The 22085-nt window shown below is 39.3% G+C and overlaps 1 protein-coding gene across 9 annotated transcripts in view; it reads right to left on the bottom strand.

The window, feature by feature from the left end:
* PIKFYVE (phosphoinositide kinase, FYVE-type zinc finger containing) overlaps nt 1–22085 on the bottom strand; it is a 91279-nt gene that overhangs the window by 65510 nt on the left and 3684 nt on the right. For 8 of the 9 annotated variants that reach the window (XM_034431858.2, XM_087882149.1, XM_034431897.3 and 5 more), the window contains 5 exons: nt 11631–11812; nt 9713–9901; nt 2491–2606; nt 1689–1860; nt 768–975 (listed from right to left, as the gene is read on the bottom strand). In XM_034431858.2, the coding sequence (XP_034287749.2) occupies nt 768–975; nt 1689–1860; nt 2491–2606; nt 9713–9901; nt 11631–11802 (857 nt within the window). In that variant the 5' untranslated portion in view covers nt 11803–11812. Of the gene's footprint in view, nt 1–767; nt 976–1688; nt 1861–2490; nt 2607–4120; nt 4182–9712; nt 9902–11630; nt 11813–22085 lie in introns of those variants that run through there. The other variant, XM_034431872.3, reaches the window with a different exon arrangement.

Here is a 22085-nt window from a genome sequence, read left to right as displayed (position 1 = left end):
GTAGTACTTGATTTACAACTGTAATTGAGCATGCAATATCAGTCATACAGTAAATCATGATGATCATTAAGCCGTCTCTAGCTCTCACCCACCAGCCCACGGAACATTTCCACAGCGCCTCCCCTGCATGTGAATGCAGAATGATAAGCCTAACAAGAAGGGAGGCAGGGTCAGCTGGGGGGGATCAGTGGCAGGGAGGCGGTTGTAAATTGAGTGGGCCAAATTTTGTTCACATGACCACAGGGGCACTGCAACAGCCGTATTTCATGGGCCATTTTTTCAGTGCTGTTGTAACTTTGATCAGATAGATGCTGAGTGAGGACTACCCGTATATACTCAGACACCTCTTCCAATTTCCAATACAACAACATGATAAATATGCTGGTAGAAAATATAGTTCCATGTTTTTGAAAAATATAATTTTCAATTTTCAAGTTCCAAGGAATGAAAGTAATAGAACTGAGATCTCAAGAAAAGATGGAGCTCTGTTACAGTATTTTCTTGATAAGAAATGTCAACACTGGATCACAGAAAAGTCATTGAAGGATGACTGAAATATGACAAATTTTCATTATGACAATATAGGAATTGCATACTATTGACAGAGGCCATAATGTCCTGAAAAAATGTGCAACTGTGCACCTAAAAATGTTAAAGCAATAACTAAAGTTGTCTGAACAATGCTTACTAATTGGGGGTTATAAAATTAGTGTAAGTCTGAACAAAAAACAGATTTTCTAAGCACTTAAATATAAAGATATTGATACCTTTGCCAGGCAAGATCTTCTTCCAGGAAAATATTACGACTAGCTTTTCTGCTACCTACAGGAGTACGGGGTTCCCCAGGATCCAATACTGATAAACAGCTTGATGAATCAGATAAAGCGCTCAAGTCTTCCCCAATGGTATTACCTTCTGTGGAGTGAGCATAGTTTAAGGCTATTTTGCGACAATAAGTGCAAGCTCTCAGATCACCTATGAGAAATAGAAGAGATTGCTTTTTAATCTGAAGATTTTTGACATGAAAAACAGATAGTTCCTACTGTATTTGCTTTATTTCAAATAGGAAAATTCTTTTATCATGCCTTGTACCCATCCATCTGTATCAAGAATCTAAAGAAAACTTTGAGATCAACATCACTACACAAAATATGAGCTAGATTTTGAACAGAAAGCATAAACAGCATGCACCAAGGCCTTCAATATGTACAAGAACAGAAGACAATCTAGCAAAACATGTTTCATAGCAAAAGGACAACCTCAACCCCACCCACATCATGCTTATCTTTAACCAAAGTGTTGCAATCAGAATACTGGCTCCAGAACATGGAACTTGGGTTGGTCTGGCCTTTCCATACTTGCCACCCATTCTTCAACCTGGAAGAACAGCTACAGGTCAAGAAATAAGATGGATTTCTATCCTGACAATTTCTGGGAAGTGTCATTGTGTTTAGAAAAACCAGGAATGGCAAGGCATTACATGGTTGCATATCCATGGGTTCACCACAAAAGTCTTCCTAGTATTCAGCTGATGATAGTATGGATGTTACTGCTCATGAATTCTTACTGGCTGTTTCACCCACTATGTTTTGGGTCAATATGAAATTCACCCTCACCCACCAATTCCAACAGAAAGATAATTTCTTCATCTTCTCAAAAGCTAGATGTTTGATTACACTTCATCTTACCTGTATAACCCATAAATTTTCCAGGGATTTCCTGGTTACAGCATCGGCTACAGAAAATTTGCCCACATAACCGACAGTGATGTCTGCGTCTAAAAGTAGTGAATTTTTCACTACAGTCGTAACATTCTTTACACTGGCTATCTGGCATCCAGTATTGTTTGAGGTCACTGTCCTATGGAAGAAATTTGCTGTTTAGTCAAGGAAACAGTTTCAGAGTGTTATTTCTATTTCTAAATGTGAGTCATATCATGGGATCTCACAAGTTCAAAATTAGATTAAAATACTGATTTACAGGTTGAATAGAGTTGAGATATGAAACTCAAATTAGATTCAGAACATGGCCACATGAAAGTTTGTTTATAATGCATCAAAATTCTCCAATCTTTATAGTTGCTACAAAATAAATAATGGAGAATGCACTGCTCCTATCTTTTAAAAAGCTATGTCCTGCTTAGTTTACCCAAGCCAAAGGATTTCACTTATGTAATGCTCTGAATTTAATCATTAAGCAATAGGATTTGATTTAGTAAAAGGCAGCTAGAGGAAAGAAAATTTTCCAACTCGTACATGAGAAGGAAACCAGATATATCACACTGGAAAGGTATGAAAACTGATTTGCTATTATTGTCAAAATTAGTAGACAGCCGTTGCCCTCATTGCTTCAAAATATATTCAGCAGTAGCAGTGTTCCATAATTATCTATACAAATTCTAAATACAAAATGGGATTTTATAAAAACAAACAAACACAGAACTGATTTCAGGATTACTCAAAAACTATTAAAGCAGGCATAAAGCAATACCTGACTTTTTCCTTCCATGATTTCTTTGAGGCGTTTTAAAACTGTACTGAGGCTTCTAAGTTGAACAGCTGTCCTAGGATCATGACCACTGAGAGAAGGATCTTTTCTTCGATTGTCTGGAAGCAAAAGACAATAGTTGCCATGTGGGATCCTGGTTCTCAATGAATGGACAATGAATGGAAATCCATTTAGAATACAAAAATGTTATATACAGAAACTTTAACTTCAGTTCTTTTTCAAACTGAAATCAATGCAGTGGTTAACTTCCTGAATTTGAATATCTTTCCTGTAATACAGAGTATCTTATTCAAAGCCACGTTTTGTGAAAAATAGTCATTTCAATTATAGCCAATTTTCAAATAGCCAATTAAATTATCTTTAAATAAATAAGAGACAAACCAATAAAAAGCATTTGTCAGTTCAAAGAAAGTTATATGTTATAAATTGGTAAATTTATTTATTTGAAAGAAACCTGGATTGATTCAACAGACCTTGCTTTCTGAAAATTCAATTCAGAAACACAGCATTTAGTTTCAAAAATGAATATTTCAGACTTAACAAAAAATAAAGTCTTCTTCAAGTTGAGATTGACCCCAACTGACTCCATGCACATCTTCTTTCTCACAGCAACAATACAGATGCAGCCATTTTCTTCTTTGAAGAATTTTTTTTACCTTACCCACAGCTCTGGGCTTTCTTTATTTTAATTAACAGCTAAGATACATTGAATAATTACAAGTCTATTTGGGTTCTTTCTAAAAATAACAATAAAAGTCTGAGGAATGAAAGGCAAATGAAATTGCCAATTTCAAACTGAGTTATTAAACAAAAATATATGTGCTGTAGACACAGAACTAGTATTAATATCCCAAATATTACAATCTGTATTAATAGGTGTCATAAACCTTAGATCCCACTCTCTAGGGCTAAGTCAGCAAAAATCTCTGATTATTGATTCAAGGAGGATGGGAACAATAACTATTTTAGAGAAAAGTCAGCTAACATCATACAACATTTGCTATTAAAATTTTATTATTTTGTTTTGTCTTGAGAGTTAGAATACAGACATTGTATAAACTGCTGAATAGGAAAAGACCTCACCAATTCTGAGCACTTTAAATAAGAGAAAAAAGACTGGAGTAGAGCTAAAGAGTTAAAATATTTTTGAAATCAAGGCTATAAGTACACAACCCTAAACAGTTTAGTTTTAAAAAAATTACCTCAAACCTGCACCTTAGCAGCGTAGGAATCTACAGAAGCTGAGTCAACTGTTTCAGGGAGAAAATATTAATTTGCTTTAAAACCAGATAATTGATACTCGTTTTCTGAAGTCACAACGGTGGCTTTGTATATAGCATTATAGCAATTAATTAGCCTTCCATTAGTTCATTTAATTTCTTGTATTAAATCAACCAGCCAGCCACATATTAACAACAGCAAGATCAGCATGTTACAGGAGAAAGATTTTGTGTGTTTTATCAGAGTTCCTTAATGACAATGACCTTCCTATTCTATGACTATTCTATATGAATACAGACTCCCCCAGTTTTGCAAGCCTCCTTTTTTTTGTTGCATTTCTCCGCTAAGGACTCTTTCATATTTAAAAAGAAAAGTGCCTCAAGTTTCTTACCAATTGCATACTTCTCCATTAGCCAGGCATTTTGTTTTCCTCTCCTGTGCAGCAGAACAAACACGGCTCCGCTGAATGCACTGCTTTATATACCACTCATGTTATGTGGAATACTGGCAGCACAGCCAAGAAACAGGCACAATAACTGTTGCTGTATAATGGCCAGGCTCCCAATTTTGGAAGAACAAGAAACAAGGTTTGTCTTTGTAAGCTGTGCCAGAGGGTGTTACTAACAGCCATCACCCAGCTAGAATCTATTTGCCAACCACCAAGCCCTGAGGAAAAGCATAGTGTCACCTCTATGGCTGATTTTAATTTAATTTAATTTAATATTTAAATTTATATACCGCTCTTTTCCCGAAGGACTCAGGGCGGTGAACAGCCAGAAGTAAAAAACATCAAATACAAAATTTAAAAATAAATTAAACATTTTGGCCCAACAGTTAAAATCCCCCATTAAAAATCCAAATTAAAATACACAATTAGAGAGATTAGGCCAGCCTGACTTGATGAAATAAAAAGATTTTGAGGGCCTGACGGAAAGTGCGTAAGTCCGGAATCGTCCGTATCTCCAGGGGGAGCTCGTTCCAGAGGGCAGGTGCTCCCACAGAGAAAGCTCTCCCCCTGGGGGTCTCCAGTCGGCATTGTTTGGCCGACGGCACCCAGAGGAGCCACTCTCTGTGGGAGCGTACTGGCCGGTGGGAGGCTCTCGGTGGCAGAAGACAGTCCCATAAATATCCAGGTCCTAAGCCATGGAGCGCTCTAAAGGTGGTCACCAATACCTTGAATCGCACCCACCTTGATAATGGGTAATTTCTATCAACATTCCTAAATTGTATTGCTACATCTTCCTGTCTGGTAATTTAGACAAACTTCTTAGACTTTTCAGTTTTGAGCTAAATTTATGACAGAACAAACATCAAATCAAGGTCTATGTATGGAACAACTGCATTATACCTTGAAGAAGAACTACCGGTACCTACTCGACAGGTGCTATAACAGGTGCTTGTTTTATTAGGAATGTCACTTTCCAGAGTTTTATTAAAAGATGAAAAGACTAGTTGATGAAAATAATACAAACACTATATAATGTATACAAATATTGTAATAAGCTAAAACACCACAGACAGCACTATAGGATCAAAACTATATCTAAAAGTTTGGAAAAATAAAGTACTTTCCTGCAGCTAAAATTAATCGGTAGACAAACTGGGATATCACTAAAGCAGCCATCTCTGGGTCTTAGGACTGTGCAATCCTTTAGATTCAAATTTAAAAAATTCTTTAGAGCTTGTGTGGGAACATACTTAAGTTGTTGGCAACTCCATACTGTATGTCTTTTGCTAGGATTGTGCTGCAGTTGTGGAAGGACCCCTGTACAATCCAGAAATCACAACTGCTCTCAGTTACTGAGAGGTGTTAGGTAAATCTGCCCATGTGCTGAGATGATGAAGAAGTGTTTTTAGTGTTTTTTACTTTGAATAAAGAAAGATCAACTAACTGCAGCTACTGCTCCTCATACTATCTTTCCTTTTACATAGTATAATGTTTGTGTAGGGCTAGTAATCCAGTTAATGCTGACCCTGAAATCACATTGTATGCTCAGATCTCTAATACAGAGGAATCTGGAAGCAAAAAAAGTGTGAATGTTTGCAGATCACCACGTTGTACATATGCAATCATTTTTCGCCATGAACTGACAAAGTAGGAAACTGTGGCTTTTGCCCAAAATGTAGAGCACAAAGTCCAGACTGAGGGCTTATGAAATCTCTTATAAATCTGCTAAATCAGGCCCCACATGATAGTGCATGTCCCGTAGAGTCCCCTGAACAAAAGCTTTAATATTAAAACGGCACAAATACTCTTTATTCTTGCTAGAAACATTTATCAAATAGCAACAGAAGCATGCACATTAATCAAAAGTTTTCAGAACTACATGTTATTTACTTAACAAACTTATATAGCCACCAGTATAAGGAAATAGGAATTTTGATAGATGGACAAAATCATTTGACAAAAACAAACAAAAAAACAATATTGAGGCCCTAGTAAAACTTGTATTAATCAACCATACTATGCCAATTCCACCAACATCCTGATCCCAGTGCTTGGGGAAAATCTTTTCTGCTTTCCATAAGGCTAAAAGAGTCAGTACCATCTGTATCTTTTTTTCCTTTCCTTTCCTTTCCTTTTTTTTGGGGGGGGCGGGGGGCGGGGAGAAGGCTATTTCATAAACAAGTGCCATGAGAGAGAAGGAATGATTCTGAGACCCTGCCAAGCAACCATATTTCACTGAAGAGACTTGTAGTACGCTCTCTCTGCCAAATCTACTGGAATGAATAAAGCAAAAATTGTATGATTTGGATTAGTACTATGTGTGATCTGTACCACTATAATTTGTAAATAACATATGCCTTTGCATTATATTTGAATTAAGCCACACATATTATGTTCCATGTGTTCAGCAAATCATAAAACAATGACTTATTACATTGTATGAATTCAGCTTATCACTGCAGACTTCTCTCTGTAGCACAAAGGTAAGTTCAACCATCCTAAGAGTAGAAGAAACTCTTCAGGCATTTAATGGTCATAATAATAATAATAATCTATATATATATATAAAAAAGGATGTATGTATGTATATCCCAGCATAACTCTGGAACGGCTTGAGCAATTTCAACCAAACTTGATACACACATGACTTACCCTCTGGAAACAAATACTGTGGGGGTAAGACACTCCTAGGGTGTGTGTGTGTGTGTTCCAGCATAAATCTGGAACGCCTGGGCCATTGAGGAGAGTGAGTGCAGAGTCCTAGAGCGGCAACTGTTTGAGACGCCAGTTCCTTCATAGCTTCCTCTGGAAAGCCAGCTGTGATGTTCGCCCTCCAGTGGACCAATGGGGAAGTGCCTGATGGATTTGGGGCAAAGTGCCAGGATCATAGACAGGGCAGGAAAGAGGAGCGCATGGGAGGGGAAGGGAGAGGGCATGGATGATGGGTATGGGAGTAGGGGGAGGAAAGGCTCCTCCCTATGGTTTCCAATACTGTAGGGGTAAGAAACTCCTAACACACCCTCAGGGTGTGTGTGTGTGTGTGTGTGTGTGTGTGTGTGTTCCAGCATAACTCTGGAATGCCTGGGCCGTTAAGGAGAGTGAGTGCTAATGGGGAAGCGCCTGATGTTCCCTTCTCTTGGCAGATGGTACGCCCTGGTGGATTTGGGGCAAAGTGCCAAGATCATAGAAAGGGAAGGAAAGAGGAGTGCATGGGAGGGGGAAGGGAAAGGGCTGGGATGATGGGCATGGGAGTAGGGGGAAGAAAGGCCCCTCCCAATGGCTCCCTGTCAGACAAACATTTTGACGTTTATAAATACCCGGGCAACACCAGGTTATCAACTAGTCCTTTATATAAATGGAAAACCTAACTCCTATTGTGATTATTTTGAAAGTTATACAATATCTTGGATAAAAACTGCACTTCACGGACCTTGGTAAGGTAGCTGAAATGATTAAAACAATGTCACACCCTTCTCTCAGCTGTCCTTGAAGAGCACTACAGAAAAATTCCCTATCCAGAGAGACAATGGCCCTGTGACTCTGGACACACAGAAACCACAGAGCATGTGCTCCTCCAGTGCCTGTACTATAAAGATATTCATACTGGAACTCATCTCACAAATACCATATAAATACCCAGATAATTTTGTACCTCCTTGCTGCTTACAGATACTAATCCTGCCAGGTGTTGCACAGCAGCAATTAAAGTCCATCAAAAGATGACCTGGGTGCCTCAAACCAGTTTTTAATTTGTATCAAAGCACAACAATATGTTGTCTGACTGTATTAGATGAATTCCAAAGAGCCCAAAGAATACAAACAAAGTCCTTGGACAAATTCAACAATCATGTGTTTAAGTGACCATTACCTTGCTTAGTAGGGAGCTAATGCTAATAAGGGAGGATGGCCAAGCACAGAGGTAATTCCCCTGTTAGAGAGGAACTGGAACTACAATCTTGAAAGAAGAAATAAACTGTTCCTAAGAGAATGACCCTTGACCTCTTAACTTCTTTCAGGAGATTCCAGAGTAGTTGCCTTCAAACTCCAGAAAAGTTGACTAAACTTCATTTTCAAAATGTATTTCATCACAGCTTTAAGGCTAGATTTGGGGTACTCTTTTAGCCATCTTGTTGGATGAAAGAGGCAGGAGACATGCACAGCCTTCTTAATATTCTTCAGGCTTTCAAATGAGCTGAAGAGCATTCCAGAAGACGTTACTCTTCTGTTCCATGTCAAATTTCTTATGACGTGTCTTATTCCTCATGCTGTTTAAAATCTATATGAAGTCATCATGGTATATGAATTGTCATCATCATGCACCAGGGAATACGTGTCTGGCTGAAGCAAAAAAGGAGCCCTCTCCAGTGGCTTCCCTCTTGCCAAGAGGAAGCTGGGTAGTTTCCTATCAGCTTTGCTTTCATTAGCAAGGAAAGTACATTCTTATTCAGGTAAGACCTTGAAAGTTAAGATGACTTACATTTTCAGATAGGAGAATCTATGAGCTTTTAAGTATGCTTTCAACATTTAAAAAAAAGTTTACCTTTAATCAAGTTAAATGCTTATTTTTATTCATTCATCCATCCATCCATCCATTTGGATAGCCACCCATCTTAAACCAGTGACTGTGAGCAACAATCATTTGCCTTAAATGCAACTGTAATGTACATTAAATATAATGTAAATCAGTAGTAGTCAAGGTTATTGAACTAAATGAAAATGGCACTGTCTTTATTTGTTCCTGCACATATTCTCCACAAATTCAATTCTAATTTTGTCACATTATAAAAATCATGCCCATAACAAAACTAACAAAATTGGATAGAAACTAATCAAGGACCTAGAAGTAAGGAGAATTTTTTTACAGGGAGAACAATTAACCAGTGGAACGGCTTGTCTTCAGAGATTATGGGTGCTTCATCACTGGAAGCTTTTAAGAAGAGACTGGACAGCTACTTGTCTGAAATGGTATAAGATCTCCTGCTTGAGCAGGGGGGTGGATTAGAAGACCTCCAAGGTCCTTTCCAACTCTGTTATTATGTTATTAATCAGGATATTGTAGGAGATGAAGAGCCTGGTGGTGGGGTCAAAAAGGGAATCAGCCTAAAATTCCTAACCACAAATGTACTAAATCCAACCCTTGAATTCCATTGACTCTCATCTAACTTCCAGCAGGTGCTAAGTTTTAATGGGGAATATTCCTGTGCATAGATATGAGCAATAAAGAGTTGCCTTGCGGTAAGATGGGTAGCAAACAAATTTAATAGACAGACAGATAAATACCTGCTTAATTGGAACTTCACCTGTGGTCTTTCACAACTGGTCTTTTGCACCTGACAGGTATCTATATAAGCTTCCCTGTGTGTTAGATTTTTTTCAACTAACAATTCTCTGTTCTATAGAATTTAAAAAATAGATATTTTTCAAATACTGAATTACAAGCCTCCTGAAAGGGACATGTAGAGTGAACGTTTGAAAATTTTTGGAGGTGGATAAAAGTTTACAAAAGAGGCTCCTTTTCAAGCTCAGATCTCTTACCTAATGATGTAGACGATCGTCGCTGTAGCTCCCCAGCAGGTTGTGTTTTTTTGTAAACTACGGGGGATGACCGCAATGACTGTGATCTTGAGGAATGTTCTGGGCTTGACCAATTTGCATTCAGTGTCTGCTGATGATCCCCCTGCCCAATCTCTGTTCTCTCAACAGAGGGTGCAAGTCGTCCATCATCTAGACAGGGCAAATTATTAGACTGTGAAAAAGCTATATTTTTCTACTAATCTGAAAGATAACAAGTTCTCTTTAATTTTTAACTACAACTGGTTGCCTTCAACCTTTTATATAGTGATCTATATTTTTTATCCTGCAGCCAAGGCCAAAGTTACTCTCCAGTTGATTTGATGACAATTAAGAAATAAAGTAGATACCTTTATAATAAAGTAGAGACTTATAAGGATTTAAGGTGCACATTTTACTTATAAACCCCTCCATGGGAAAAATGTACCTGATTTTGAGGTTGTTTTTACAGTTCTTAAAGGGCATAAAACGATGCATTAAACCTCTTCCAAGTTAAACCATTCATTTTGCTTGTTCAAGCATTACAAACTGTCCCCAGAGAAAAGAATAAAACATTTAGTTCTATTCAAAGAGCTTCAGAAACTGCAAAAGGGTGCTGGGAGGGTCATAACTGGTTCTGTATCTATGTACTAAGTGAGAAAGTGTACAAGCTACATGGTAGCATTTCCTTCTTCAAACTCAAATATATCTCAGCCAGTTAAAAATTATAATTCAAACTCAATGTATGGCAGAGGAATATAATGGGATACTAAGCAAAACATACCATAAAGGTCACAACATAATTTAGAAGAGTTGGGAAATTTTACAGTTGTTTACTTGACAGATTGTTTACTGCTGAGAAGCTCTGCCATGTATTGCCATACTACATTTGATGGTCAGGTATTGACCTCAAGGACTGATTTGATACATGTGGAAAGAATAGATTCTTCATATTTACAAACCATGAAGGAATTCAAAATCAATACTTTCAATAAAACCTGAATCTGGAAATTAGAAAACATGGGCACAAAGTGTTTGTATCATATAGTATTTGATCTATGCATGTATTAATTTAGTGAACAAAAGAAAAAAATAAAAAGGGGGAGGAAGCAGAAAAAGATCAGGATCAGTCTGCTATCTTCACTATCTATACCCGGAGGCCAAATCCAGCCTGCGGGGTGCTTAGATCTGGCCCGCAGGGCTGCCCTAGAAACAGCGAAGGACCAACCAGCAGTGCTTCTGCCCACAAAAACTGGCTCCTGAGCACCGTTTTCAGCTGCCATAGCCTCTTTCAACTCTCTGCCAGTGAAAACGAAGCTCGGGAAGACTGTCCTCCCGAGCTCTGTTTTCACTGGCAGAGGGTTGCAGGAGGCTGTCACAGCTGAAAACGGAGATTGGGAGCCCATTTTCGCTGGCAGAGCGCTCAGGCCAATACAAGCGCCCCCGAGTGATGTCGAGCTGGCCACGACCACTCTGACACCCACCTCAGCCCCGAGGTCAAACACAACCCTGATGCAGCCCTCAATGAAATCAAGTTTGACACCCGTGATCTACACTGTCGAACACCACATGTTTGACTTAGCATCATACACTCAAACAAAATCATCAGTTTGATGTTGGCTAATTTCAATATAATTACAGTTAATGTGATGTTAACCTCATTCTTCATACTTTCAGGCTTCAGAAGAAGCCACGTGAATTGAAAGTGGGGCAAAACTTCCAACCTCTTCTTCCAGAGAAGAGAAAGGAAAGAGGAACACAGAAGTCTTGGGTTTAGGAACTAGTAGTATTTCAACAGCTCTGGAAATCACCAAAAAGAGGGAGGCTGATTTAGAATCACAAGTGACTGTAAACCCTCTTTCATAATGAAGAAATGAAACCATGAAACATAATTTGCACGTACCCTTAGTGAAACGAAAAAGATTTACAAAAGAACTGTATGCAGATTTAAATGGAGGCTCATCCTGGTCAGGAGTCAAAGGTTTGAAGTGTGTAAGGTGAGATGGGCTGCCAGGAGAGTAAGGCAAATCATTCACAGATTCCAGTGTGGGAAACGTTTTGTCATCTGTAGCCATTTCATGAATCCTAAGAAAAATGAAAATGCATTTACTATTTCACTCATTTACTTCAATAAAAGTCAGATCATCATTTAGATTTTAGTAACTCCTTGAAGTCACAGCTATGAAAGTCCAGAGATATTTGGCTTTTATGAATCCACAATATTATAAGAATGAATTCAAGCAATCTTTGCCATCTTCCTATCAAAAGAGAAAAAAACCAATCCAAGCACAGCATTCCATGCTTCCTCTTATGTACTATGAAAACGTATGTGGAAGGTTAATGATACATACATGGTATAAAAAGGAGTGAGCAAAGTCTGATGAGACTGGAAGAGAGAAGATAATAAAAACTAGATTGTTAGCTTTTGCCTGTGAAGGGCACAATATACAGTATACAGGCACAATAAAATTAATTTTTATACTGTAGTAGATGGTGTTAATATCAATAGGGAGGAAGGTACAGAGTCCCAAGTACCGAGTCGAATTTAGAAGTACTTGGCAACCCCTAGAAAGGTCCTCCACAGTATTATCAGATGCTACATCCTGGTGTACTTTCAAATGTTTTATTTGTACTGTGCTGATTATAATAATACTAAAAAGCCATATTGAAATAAGAATATTAAACGGCACAGAATAAACTCCCAAATAAAGTACTGTTCAACTTTTTAAAGTTGTATTAAAGGAGCACATCTTACCAGCAGAGGTATTGCAGAGAGAGCAAGGAAATAATGTACCAATCGTAAGCAAACTGAATAAAATGAATAGATGGAACCACATGGATAACGGCCTACATAATTATTTACTTTGAAGCAAAGTATGAGACTCACATAATCTAGACTAGCAATTTGGAAATGGATATTGTCAGTTTAAAAAAAAAGTTCTAAAAATCCACTTGATAATAATCTAAATTAAATCTATCCTGAGTCACTTTAAAACAAAACGGGCAGCAAGTAAAATACATAAATGATCAATCAATCAGATTAGGCAAGACAGTAATATTAGACAAAACCTGGATTTAAATTCGGCTGAATACATATGAGTATATTTTGGGGATTATATAGAGAACAGAACTTTACTTTTTTATAACAAATATTAGTAAAAACAAAAAAAGCTAAGAAGAAACCCCCCCCAAAAGGAATATGTACAGAAATTCTTGAGAGGGATTGATATTAGAACTGTGCAGTGCTTCAGATTCAAAAGCAAAATGTGTTTCCGATCATGTGGTGTCCATAAAACCAGCTTCTGTTTGCGAGCCCTAAAACCAAAGACATCTTTTCCTGAGACTTTGCAGCAGCTGTGGAAAACAACCAAAATCCCAGGAAAAGGCATAACTGCTTTAAGAAACTATACCTTTCTGGCTAATTCCAAATGTAATTCATGCACAGAAAATGTACTTTAATCTTCTACGAAAATGTACTTTAATCTTCTACTAATTTATAATAGCAAACTTACAATGAACAGAAAACATGAATTAGTTTCTTTAAATTTATATGCATTGCATTACCAAGTTGCCACCAAAGATGGTAGTATTAATCAGTTTTATTATAAACTTCCAGCACAGTCTACAAAGATGTCAATTAATGCTCAACATTAGATGGTGTAATAATATACATTAGATTGGGAAATCAAAAGAGATTCTAGAAGAAGGCAACAGCAAACTACTTTTCCATCATCAAAAAAGCCACTATACATGTATATATCCATGAAGTCACCAGGAGTCAAATTCAACTGCGAGGAGGCTTTATGTTTACCTTTCAATCTGCAAATAATTACTATAAATAGAAGCCACAACCTCACATATAAACTTTCACTAAATTGAAAAGATGGGCAGCTAGCCAGTTTTTGATTCCATGAGCAAAACAGAAAACATAGTACAACATACTATTCAATAGACAGGAAAAAGCTAGGATTCCATGGGGGAGAAACGTTGGAGATTGTGGATGGCAGGAAAAAGCTAGGATTCCATGGGGGAGAAACGATGGAGATTGTGGAAGGCAGGAAAAAGCTAGGATTCCATGGGGAAGGAACTTTGGATATCGTGGAAGGCAGGAAAAAGCTAAGATTCCATGGGGGAGAAATGTTGGAGATCGTGGAAAGCAGGAAAAAACTAGGATTCCATGGGGGAGAAATGTTGGAGATCGTGGAAGGCAAGAGGAAGCTAGGATTCCATGGGGGAGGAACTTTGGAGATTGTGGAAGGCAGGAAAAAGCTAGGATTCCATGGGGGAGAAACGTTGGAGATCGTGGAAGGCAAGAGGAAGCTAGGATTCCATGGGGGAGAAACGTTGGAGATCGTGGAAGGCAGGAGGCAGCTCTTTAGGTATGCCGGCCCACTTGGAAAAAGTGGGGGGCGCATTGGGGGGGCATGCATGCACAGTGTGGGCTCATGTGTAGAGGGAGCATGGGGGTTGTCGTGCACACATGCGTAAATGGGGGCGCGCATTGCATTATGGGTTCCGGCACGCAGGAGCGCAACAGCGCACACGCGCTTAGACTTTTGGCACGCAATGCCAAAAAGGTTCGCCATCACTGTACTATTGTAAAGGAAGTTCTTCTCATTAATGATCCCTATCAGATTTCAATTCAGTCCATTTTAAGAGTAGAAATGAATAGCTCCTATAACCATTTTTATTTCTGTGTCAAGAGTCTGAGAATAAAATTGCAGCATAATCTCAAAAAGTGTCGATGTATGTATGCTTTTTGGCTAAGGATATGCCAATGTAGTCACCAGATGAAGGATGGATGGATGGAAGTTTTTACATTTCCCTAGGACAGTGATGGCTAACCTTTTTGCTATTGCGTGCCAGGAGGGGGGGGTTTGCGAGCACGTATGCCCATAATTCTATGTGCCCCATCCCCATGCACGACCCCCCCACTCCTGGCACACAATGGCACGGTGGGCCCAGTAGGCCCGTTTTTCTCTCTCCCCAGGCTCCAGAGCCTTTCTAGGAGCTTGGGGAGGGCGAAAACAGCCTTCCCACCTCCCCAGAGGCCCTCTGGAGGCCAGAAACAGCCCGTTTACCAACTTCCTGTGGGACCGAAAGGCCCGTTTTTTGCTTTTCCCCAGACTCCAGAGCCTCGCTAGGAGCTTGGGGAGGGTGAAAACGGCCTTCTCCACTCCCCTGGAGGCCCTCCGGAGGCCAGAAATGGCCCGTTTGCCAACTTCCGGTCCCACTGATATGGCTACGCATGCCACAGGTTCACCATCATGGCTCTAGGATATTATTTTTATGGTCTATTACTAAACAGCCTCTTTGGATTTTAAATACTAATCTGCCAAATATGAAATTAGGCTGAAATTTGTGATCACTCTTCTGCAAAATCTGGTCACTTCAATACAGATAAATATCCCATTAATAATCAAACAAAATGTTTTTGTCCTGTCACACCTCACACCAATTATATCTATCTATCCATCCATGTACTTAAAATGTGGATGATTAAGAAATGGCCAAAAATAAGGATGCACTATTTACTCCCCAGCATTTTTCTTTCGGTAGAACATTCATACTAGTGCTCAATAGAGGAAAATGTACGATAATGGCTATCTGGGTAATAGGAACTTAAAGCCATAGGCAACAAGTAATTCAATTCTTTTCAGCCAAATTCTGATTGGAATTCTTTAGAAGTCTTTAGACAGGGTTCTAAAGCTCTATTCAAAGTAGGCTTTTAATGAGCTTATTAGTGCTGATCTAGCTTGACCACTTCTCCACAAGACTGAAGCTCTTAATTTATTGGATTAGAAAGTTCTTTCTTTTCATTCTAGGAATACGAAGCACTGTTCAAGTGATCACAAAGTCCTTCCCTAACCCCTAAATTGCCACATAATCTTCCACTGCAGTTCTGACATCATCGGGATCATAGTCTCCGTATACCGATTATTCTTCCCTCCCCCAAAGCAAATGCTTCATGGTGTAATTTTTTCTTTCCTCTATGGTGCTAGCTGGATATTCACCAAGAATGTGATATGTTAACATTGAATTTCTCAGCAATTTGGCTGGCAGGCGGCCTCAGACAATAAGAGGTGAGCTAAGGTCTCAATGAGATTGCCGTTAGATGGCCTTTTACTTACCAATGCTACAGTGTTCCCTAATTCATCAAGGAGTTCTAGGAAATGAAGCAGCACACAAATAATCAAGTGAGGGTTGGTAAAAAGGACCAAAAGTGAACGTATTCTATACACTTCTATATACTATATGCTACAGTGCTGATAATGGAGATGAGACATCGCTACTTCTCTCATAATGCATTGGTACGCTATCAGATGGTGGCCTTGTTTCAGATGATGAATTCCTTCTCAAGGAGAGACCTGGCTGCTGTGACCATTTTGCCAATTTGTAATTTTGCCAATTCAATCATTCAAATTATTCAAATTATTAAACTCGGCAGAGGCTAGTACAAAGATGTCAAACTCGATTTCATTGAGGGCTGCACAAGGCTTGTGTAGCCCTCCGGGGGGAGGGCGGAGTGGACATGGCCCAGGGTGGCCATAACCAGCTCAACGTCCCTTGTATCAGGGGCACCTGTAGTGGCCTGAGCATTGTGCCAGAGAAAACGGGTTCCTGAGCTCCATTTTCGGCTGCAATGGCTTCCTCTGCCAGTGAAAACGGAGCTAGGGAAGACACATGTGCAGCCCTCCTAAGCTGTTTTCACTGGCGGAGGCATTGTGGGCCAGTCCTTTGCTGTTTCCAGGGCAGCCCTGTGGGCCAGATCCAAGCACCCCGCGGGCCAGATCTGGCCCCCAGACCTTGAGTTTGACACCCCTGGGCTAGTACATCAAGCCATTATCTGGGATTCCTTTGGTCTGCAGATTCTGAGGAAATTGACAAGAGTGCATTCTGGCATGTTCACTGTCATTTGTGGACTTCATCCATATCTCCCTTGGCTCATCTGTGGGACAAGGGTGTGATTAACTGCATCCAGTGGATGGTGAGTGCTTCTTTCTGGGACAGGTTGAGGCTGATAGGCTTGAATAAGGTTATAATGTACTCTCCTTCCTAAATTTAATCTCTGGATTCAACTGGTTTATATCCAGAGAGATTCCAAGGAGCCAGTCTACACACCAGTTGCTTGGTCTTTCCTATAATCTTCAGCTTCCCTTTTACAGAAATATTTTCAGTTAACCATACCTTCCCAAGAAGTAAAAAAAAAAAACCCACTAGATTTTCCCAGGAGGATAATCTTGGACAAGTTGACTTTATTTGGGATATGGGACGTTAGAAGTCAAAACCAGCATGTTAGATTACACTGCTAGATAACATCCCCAGACCACTCCAAAATGGGTGCTTGCTTTTGGGACTGGGCCACGTGACCTAGGGAGACAGCTGTTTGCTTTTCTTCCCCAATGCAATCTGAGGAGCTTCCAGAAGGAGATCTACAGTAAAAGGTAATTGAGCAATTGGTCGGAGGTGGGAGGATCATATGGATCCTTGTGGGGTGGCAAAGCATATGGGATGGGAGGTGTGGAGAGCCGCTCCTCCTAGAGAATGAAATATTTTGGGGGATATTAAGAGGCAGGATAGAATATTTCCCCTAAAGGAGAAGAGGAGAAAAATCTTAACAAAGGCAGAAAGCAGCCCCAGTCTTCCTGCCATAGGAAAACAGCTTCAAGCAGAAGCTTGAAGAGGCTGGTCTTTTGGAATGGAGATTTTGTATCCATTCAGAAAGACTGGGCCAATCTATTCATAAGCAGTTAGGCAAGTCAGAGCTGACAAGATCAGCTCAGACAAACAAAACACCTAGAATTTGTATTTCCTCTTTTGCCTGTAGAGCCAGCCATGACCCCTATGTGACCCCATGGTCACGTGGCAATAGCCATTAAAATATTAAAAGACACATTCTTACACAGGAACAGGCATCCCAATCACAAAGCCCCAAAGTATGTACAGTATAAAAGCCCACCTATTCTCAACCCCATTTTGTCAGCCACCCCAGGAACATGCTGCTGTCACTGAAGTTTCTGGCATCTAAATAAACAGACATCTTCTTTCCTGCAGCCAGCCTCCATTTTATTTCCAGCTTGGAACTGGACCGGATTTCTCTCCTGGCTTGGAACTGGACTGGGTTTTTCTTCCAACAGAGGGAAATAGATTAGAGGGTGCTGCAAAGTCTCTGCAGTTAAAACTGGACCTTAAATAGCTTTTGGGGTGTCATCTTAACCTCAAATGGTCACTTAGAGACCAGTCATAAGTCCAAGGACTACCTATAATCTATCTTGCAAACAGTTTCACTATCATGTTTGTCTTCCTCTAAATTTATATGTTTGTTCTATATGCCTATTCTACCTGAATTTTTTTCTGACTTCTTATTCTCCTTTGTTGTACACAGAGATTTTATATAATTGTTAAGACACAGTTCTTTTTAGAACTCAATTCTGACCTTGTCTTCCCTAGGCCAGATTTTCAGTTCTGCATGGTAAAATGTTTAGTGTAATACTAAGGAATCAAAGCTTGAGACTGACACCAGAGTTTAGTACAATTAAGTTTTATTAAATTATTAATAAATAATATTCTCTGCTGATACTCATAAACTCATGCATACAGCAGAGACAGGTCTTCTCTTACAGTATGCCTCCCCCCCCCGAGGTCAAAGCTTTGGTAGTGCACCTTTGGCCTTAAAATCTTTTCTTTCAGAAAGATTTAGTCTAGTGTGAGATTTAGTGTGAGTTTTAGTCTTGGTCTGAGTTTAATAGGACTCTATCCAAATCTCCCTTCCATCCAACATGCAAAAGCAGAGTAGGCAAGCCATTAAGTGCAACTGCTACAGATTTGCTCCCCTCTTCCTTGCTTATAGATGGGTTCAGCAGCTTTCCAAAATCAATGGACAATTCTGGCAGTGTCATAGGCAGAACTGGAATGCTGCAAGAGACAGCAGGAAGAAGTCCTGGGGCTCAGCATCTTCTGTTAATGAAGGTAAGTCACAGGATGGACTTGTATGCAAAATTCAGCTGGAACTGGTATTCAAGATGTGGAGTGAAAATGATCTTCCTCTGAATGACCACTTTCTGGAAGGATTTACCAATGAATTAAGAGATGAATTAGTGAGACAAGGAATACCAGAGAATTTGGAAGAGTTGATGGACAGTTGGAGGAGTTGAGGAATGGAGAAAATATAGCAGGAGGTGTTAAAATATTTTCTTTACCCCTACCCCACTCCCTGACAGGGCCACCATGGATTCCTGTTCAGGGGCCCCATACAGATAGGAGGCAATGAAGACATCCCAATCCTCAGCAGAGAAACAGAGAAGAGACTTCAATTTATATATTTATTGTGGAGCCCCAGGACACCTAGTCAAGCACAAATCACTGAATCATTTGCAGACTGAAGACTACTTAACAAGCAAATGCCTGAATTATGCCCGAATTGTTCCAGCACCTTATCTTCAAGAAACTTCACAGACTCCTCTCCCAAGAGCCTGGCAGAAGATCCTCAGACAATTAAGAAAAGCTTAGAGAGCAATGACAACAGGCAAATGCTCATTATTATCTCTTTTACACCTTCAGGCATAAAAGTATAAGTCTCTGCTTTTTGAGAGTGGTAAAAAAGCCAATTTCACAGATAAGACATGCTTCAGTATGAATTAGCAACTATTGGAGAGACCTTAAGCTAAAGAAAACAATTGACAATTGCTTCAGGCTGGTCCTATTCTGTAATATATAGTACAATTTCTTTTCATGAGATGATTATCAGTGAACAAAAACTCACAAATGTACATTCAAGTGGAGGATAGACCAGAAAAAAATATTATGTATGGTATTATAGAGAAAAACAGGAAAAGGGAACGACAATGTCCTTTGAAAAGCTATGAGTTATTGCTAAAAGGAGGTCAAGGTAGTGAGCATTTCTTCATGCAGATACCAAGAGTCAAGTATATTTTGATGCCACCTGACTAATCCCAATAGCATTTTGAAAATAAGCTAGTTTCCCAACATTTGCAGAGACTTCTTTTCCTGGATCCAGATTTTACTCAATTATGGATTAATACCCTGTTGTCCCTAAAATAAGACATCCTCTGATAATAAGCCCAATTTTGCTTTTGAGCGCATGTGCTAAAATAACCCCCCCCAAAAAATAAGCCCTCCCCGAAAATATTTAAACACATGCGCAGCCGGTCCCCGCCATTTCCTCTGGTTTCCTCCATGTGCCCCAAAATAATAAAACCTCCCTGAAAATAAGACCAAGCGCTTATTTCGGGGTTCAAAAAAATATAAGACAGGGTCTTATTTTCGGGGAAACACGGTAGATTAGACATGTTTCATGTTCACAAGTATGAATTAAGGAAGTAAAAGGTTACCATTTGACAATGTAAAAACAAAACTATGACTAGTTCAGAGAGTAGTGTGGGCAAAAGAATGTTACAAATTGGGTTAATTCTGTAAGAATGTTATGAATTTTCCAAAACAATGTAGGCAGAAAGATAGGTTATAAACCAAAAAGTAATAACAATTCAATTCAAAGATGATGTAATGGTATGAGGGAATGATGGGAGTGGGATGGGGAGATGCTATATAGACAAGAGAGGGCATAGCCAGCAGCTGCATAACAGGCAGAGAAAGAAATTGGAAAGGAACCTCCCTAACTTCTCAGGACTGTAAAAGAGATGGTGGGGGGATCTGTACTGCCAGATTGCAAGATTCTGTTAATGTAGCCTTACAGTAAAGTAGAATTAGCTCATTTGGTTGTATTTCCTGTCTAGTCTACCTGGACAGACGACGTTTCCAAAAATTCATCCAGACCCCTTTCTTTTCCAGAAAATATCCACCATAGAATTTTCCATCATCACAACTGCTAGTCAGGATTACAATCTGTCAGCCCTTCAAGGTAGGCAAGGCCAAAGCAGTCACAGCAGGGATTTCAAGGAAATGTTTTTTGTTGTCAAGAAAGGTACAATAAAAGAAATCTTGAAAGTCTGTCAGAATGACTCTCTGCCCCAACTTTTCTCAAACAAAATCAAAACAATTACACTTTTCTGTTTCTCAGGACTGAGTAATCCTTTCTGGAAGTTCCTCCTTGTTGGTTTATTCATTCCTTCTCTGTTCCCAAGGTCAAGTCTACAGTCCCTCACACACTTGATCTTCAGCAAGTACACAAAGGCTTGACTTTTGAACCTGACAAAAATGTAGAGAAAAATAGTCCAAAACCATTTTTGAACACAATAATTCTTCCAGTTTCCTGTCCATAACTACCATATTTTTCAGAGTATAAGATGTTCCGGACTATAAAACGCATCTACCTTTTTTGGTGAGGAAAACAAGAAAAAGAAATCTGCCTCCCAGCAATTTTGCCTCGTTGCAGCAAACAGCAAATAGCCTGCTTTACTTTCATTTTCGTTTTCAGCATAGCTTGATTCGCAAAAAAAAAAAAAAAAAATCTGCTCCCAGCAATTTATCTCCTTGCAGCAAGCAGCAGAGGCCCGCGCAGCAATAGGCAATGGCAATCCCTGCAGTCTGAAACAGCTGAGTCGGGAGACTGATCCAAGGACAATCAACTTGTGCTAATTAGTCTGTGCTGAAGCTGAAATGGGCTGTTTATTCTTGCTGCTTGCTGCAAGGAGGTAAATTGCTGGGAGGCAGAGGCCAAAGGGTGGGGGCCAGTGGGTAGGTGGGGCTACATTTGGTGTATAAGACACACCCAAATTTTGACCCCTTTTAGGAGGGAAAAAGGTGTGTCTTATACTCCGAAAAATACAGTAAGTAATTTGTCCAGATTTTTCCAAACAGCAAGTCAAAGCTAGTATATGGCTACGCAACATTTATTAAGTTCTAAAAAAGTACTTCAGAACATTAATGTAGGGCTTATCCTGAACGTATCAGCATCTTTTCCCAGGATTGTTCAGCTGTTCCCTAAAGATGCTGTGAGAACCTGGGAAAAGATGCAACTACTTTAAAGAACTGAAGATATAGTAAGCATTACATTCATGCCCTGCCTACAGACACTCTGAAACATCTTTCTGAAATCAAATCCAAAACATTGTATGTTCATAATCAGAGCCCATAAGTATAGTATAAATACCACATGTAAAAGTATGTTATATTCCAAACATGTAATGTTGCATATTGTATGTCAGTTAACCCAGGCAGCATTAATTAAAAACACTTGTTCCAAAGATTTTGTATTTTAAGAGGTAAAATAATTTAATTCAAGAATCACAAATATTGAAACTCTGCACCTTTAACCAGAGGTTCCATCCAATTTACATCACAAACATATAATAATAGAACTGTGTAGTTGTTCATTTGCATGTGCTCACTTCTCACAGCAAACAGATAATCCATATTTCCTCTTTCTTCATCTAACCAA

The sequence above is a fragment of the Pantherophis guttatus genome, chromosome 1, assembly GCF_059756535.1.
Source record: "Pantherophis guttatus breed Tessera chromosome 1, ASM5975653v1, whole genome shotgun sequence".
Lineage (NCBI taxonomy): Eukaryota > Metazoa > Chordata > Lepidosauria > Squamata > Colubridae > Pantherophis > Pantherophis guttatus.
The sequence above is the reverse complement of the archived record's forward strand: the minus strand, read 5'-3'. Positions and strand labels throughout refer to the sequence as shown.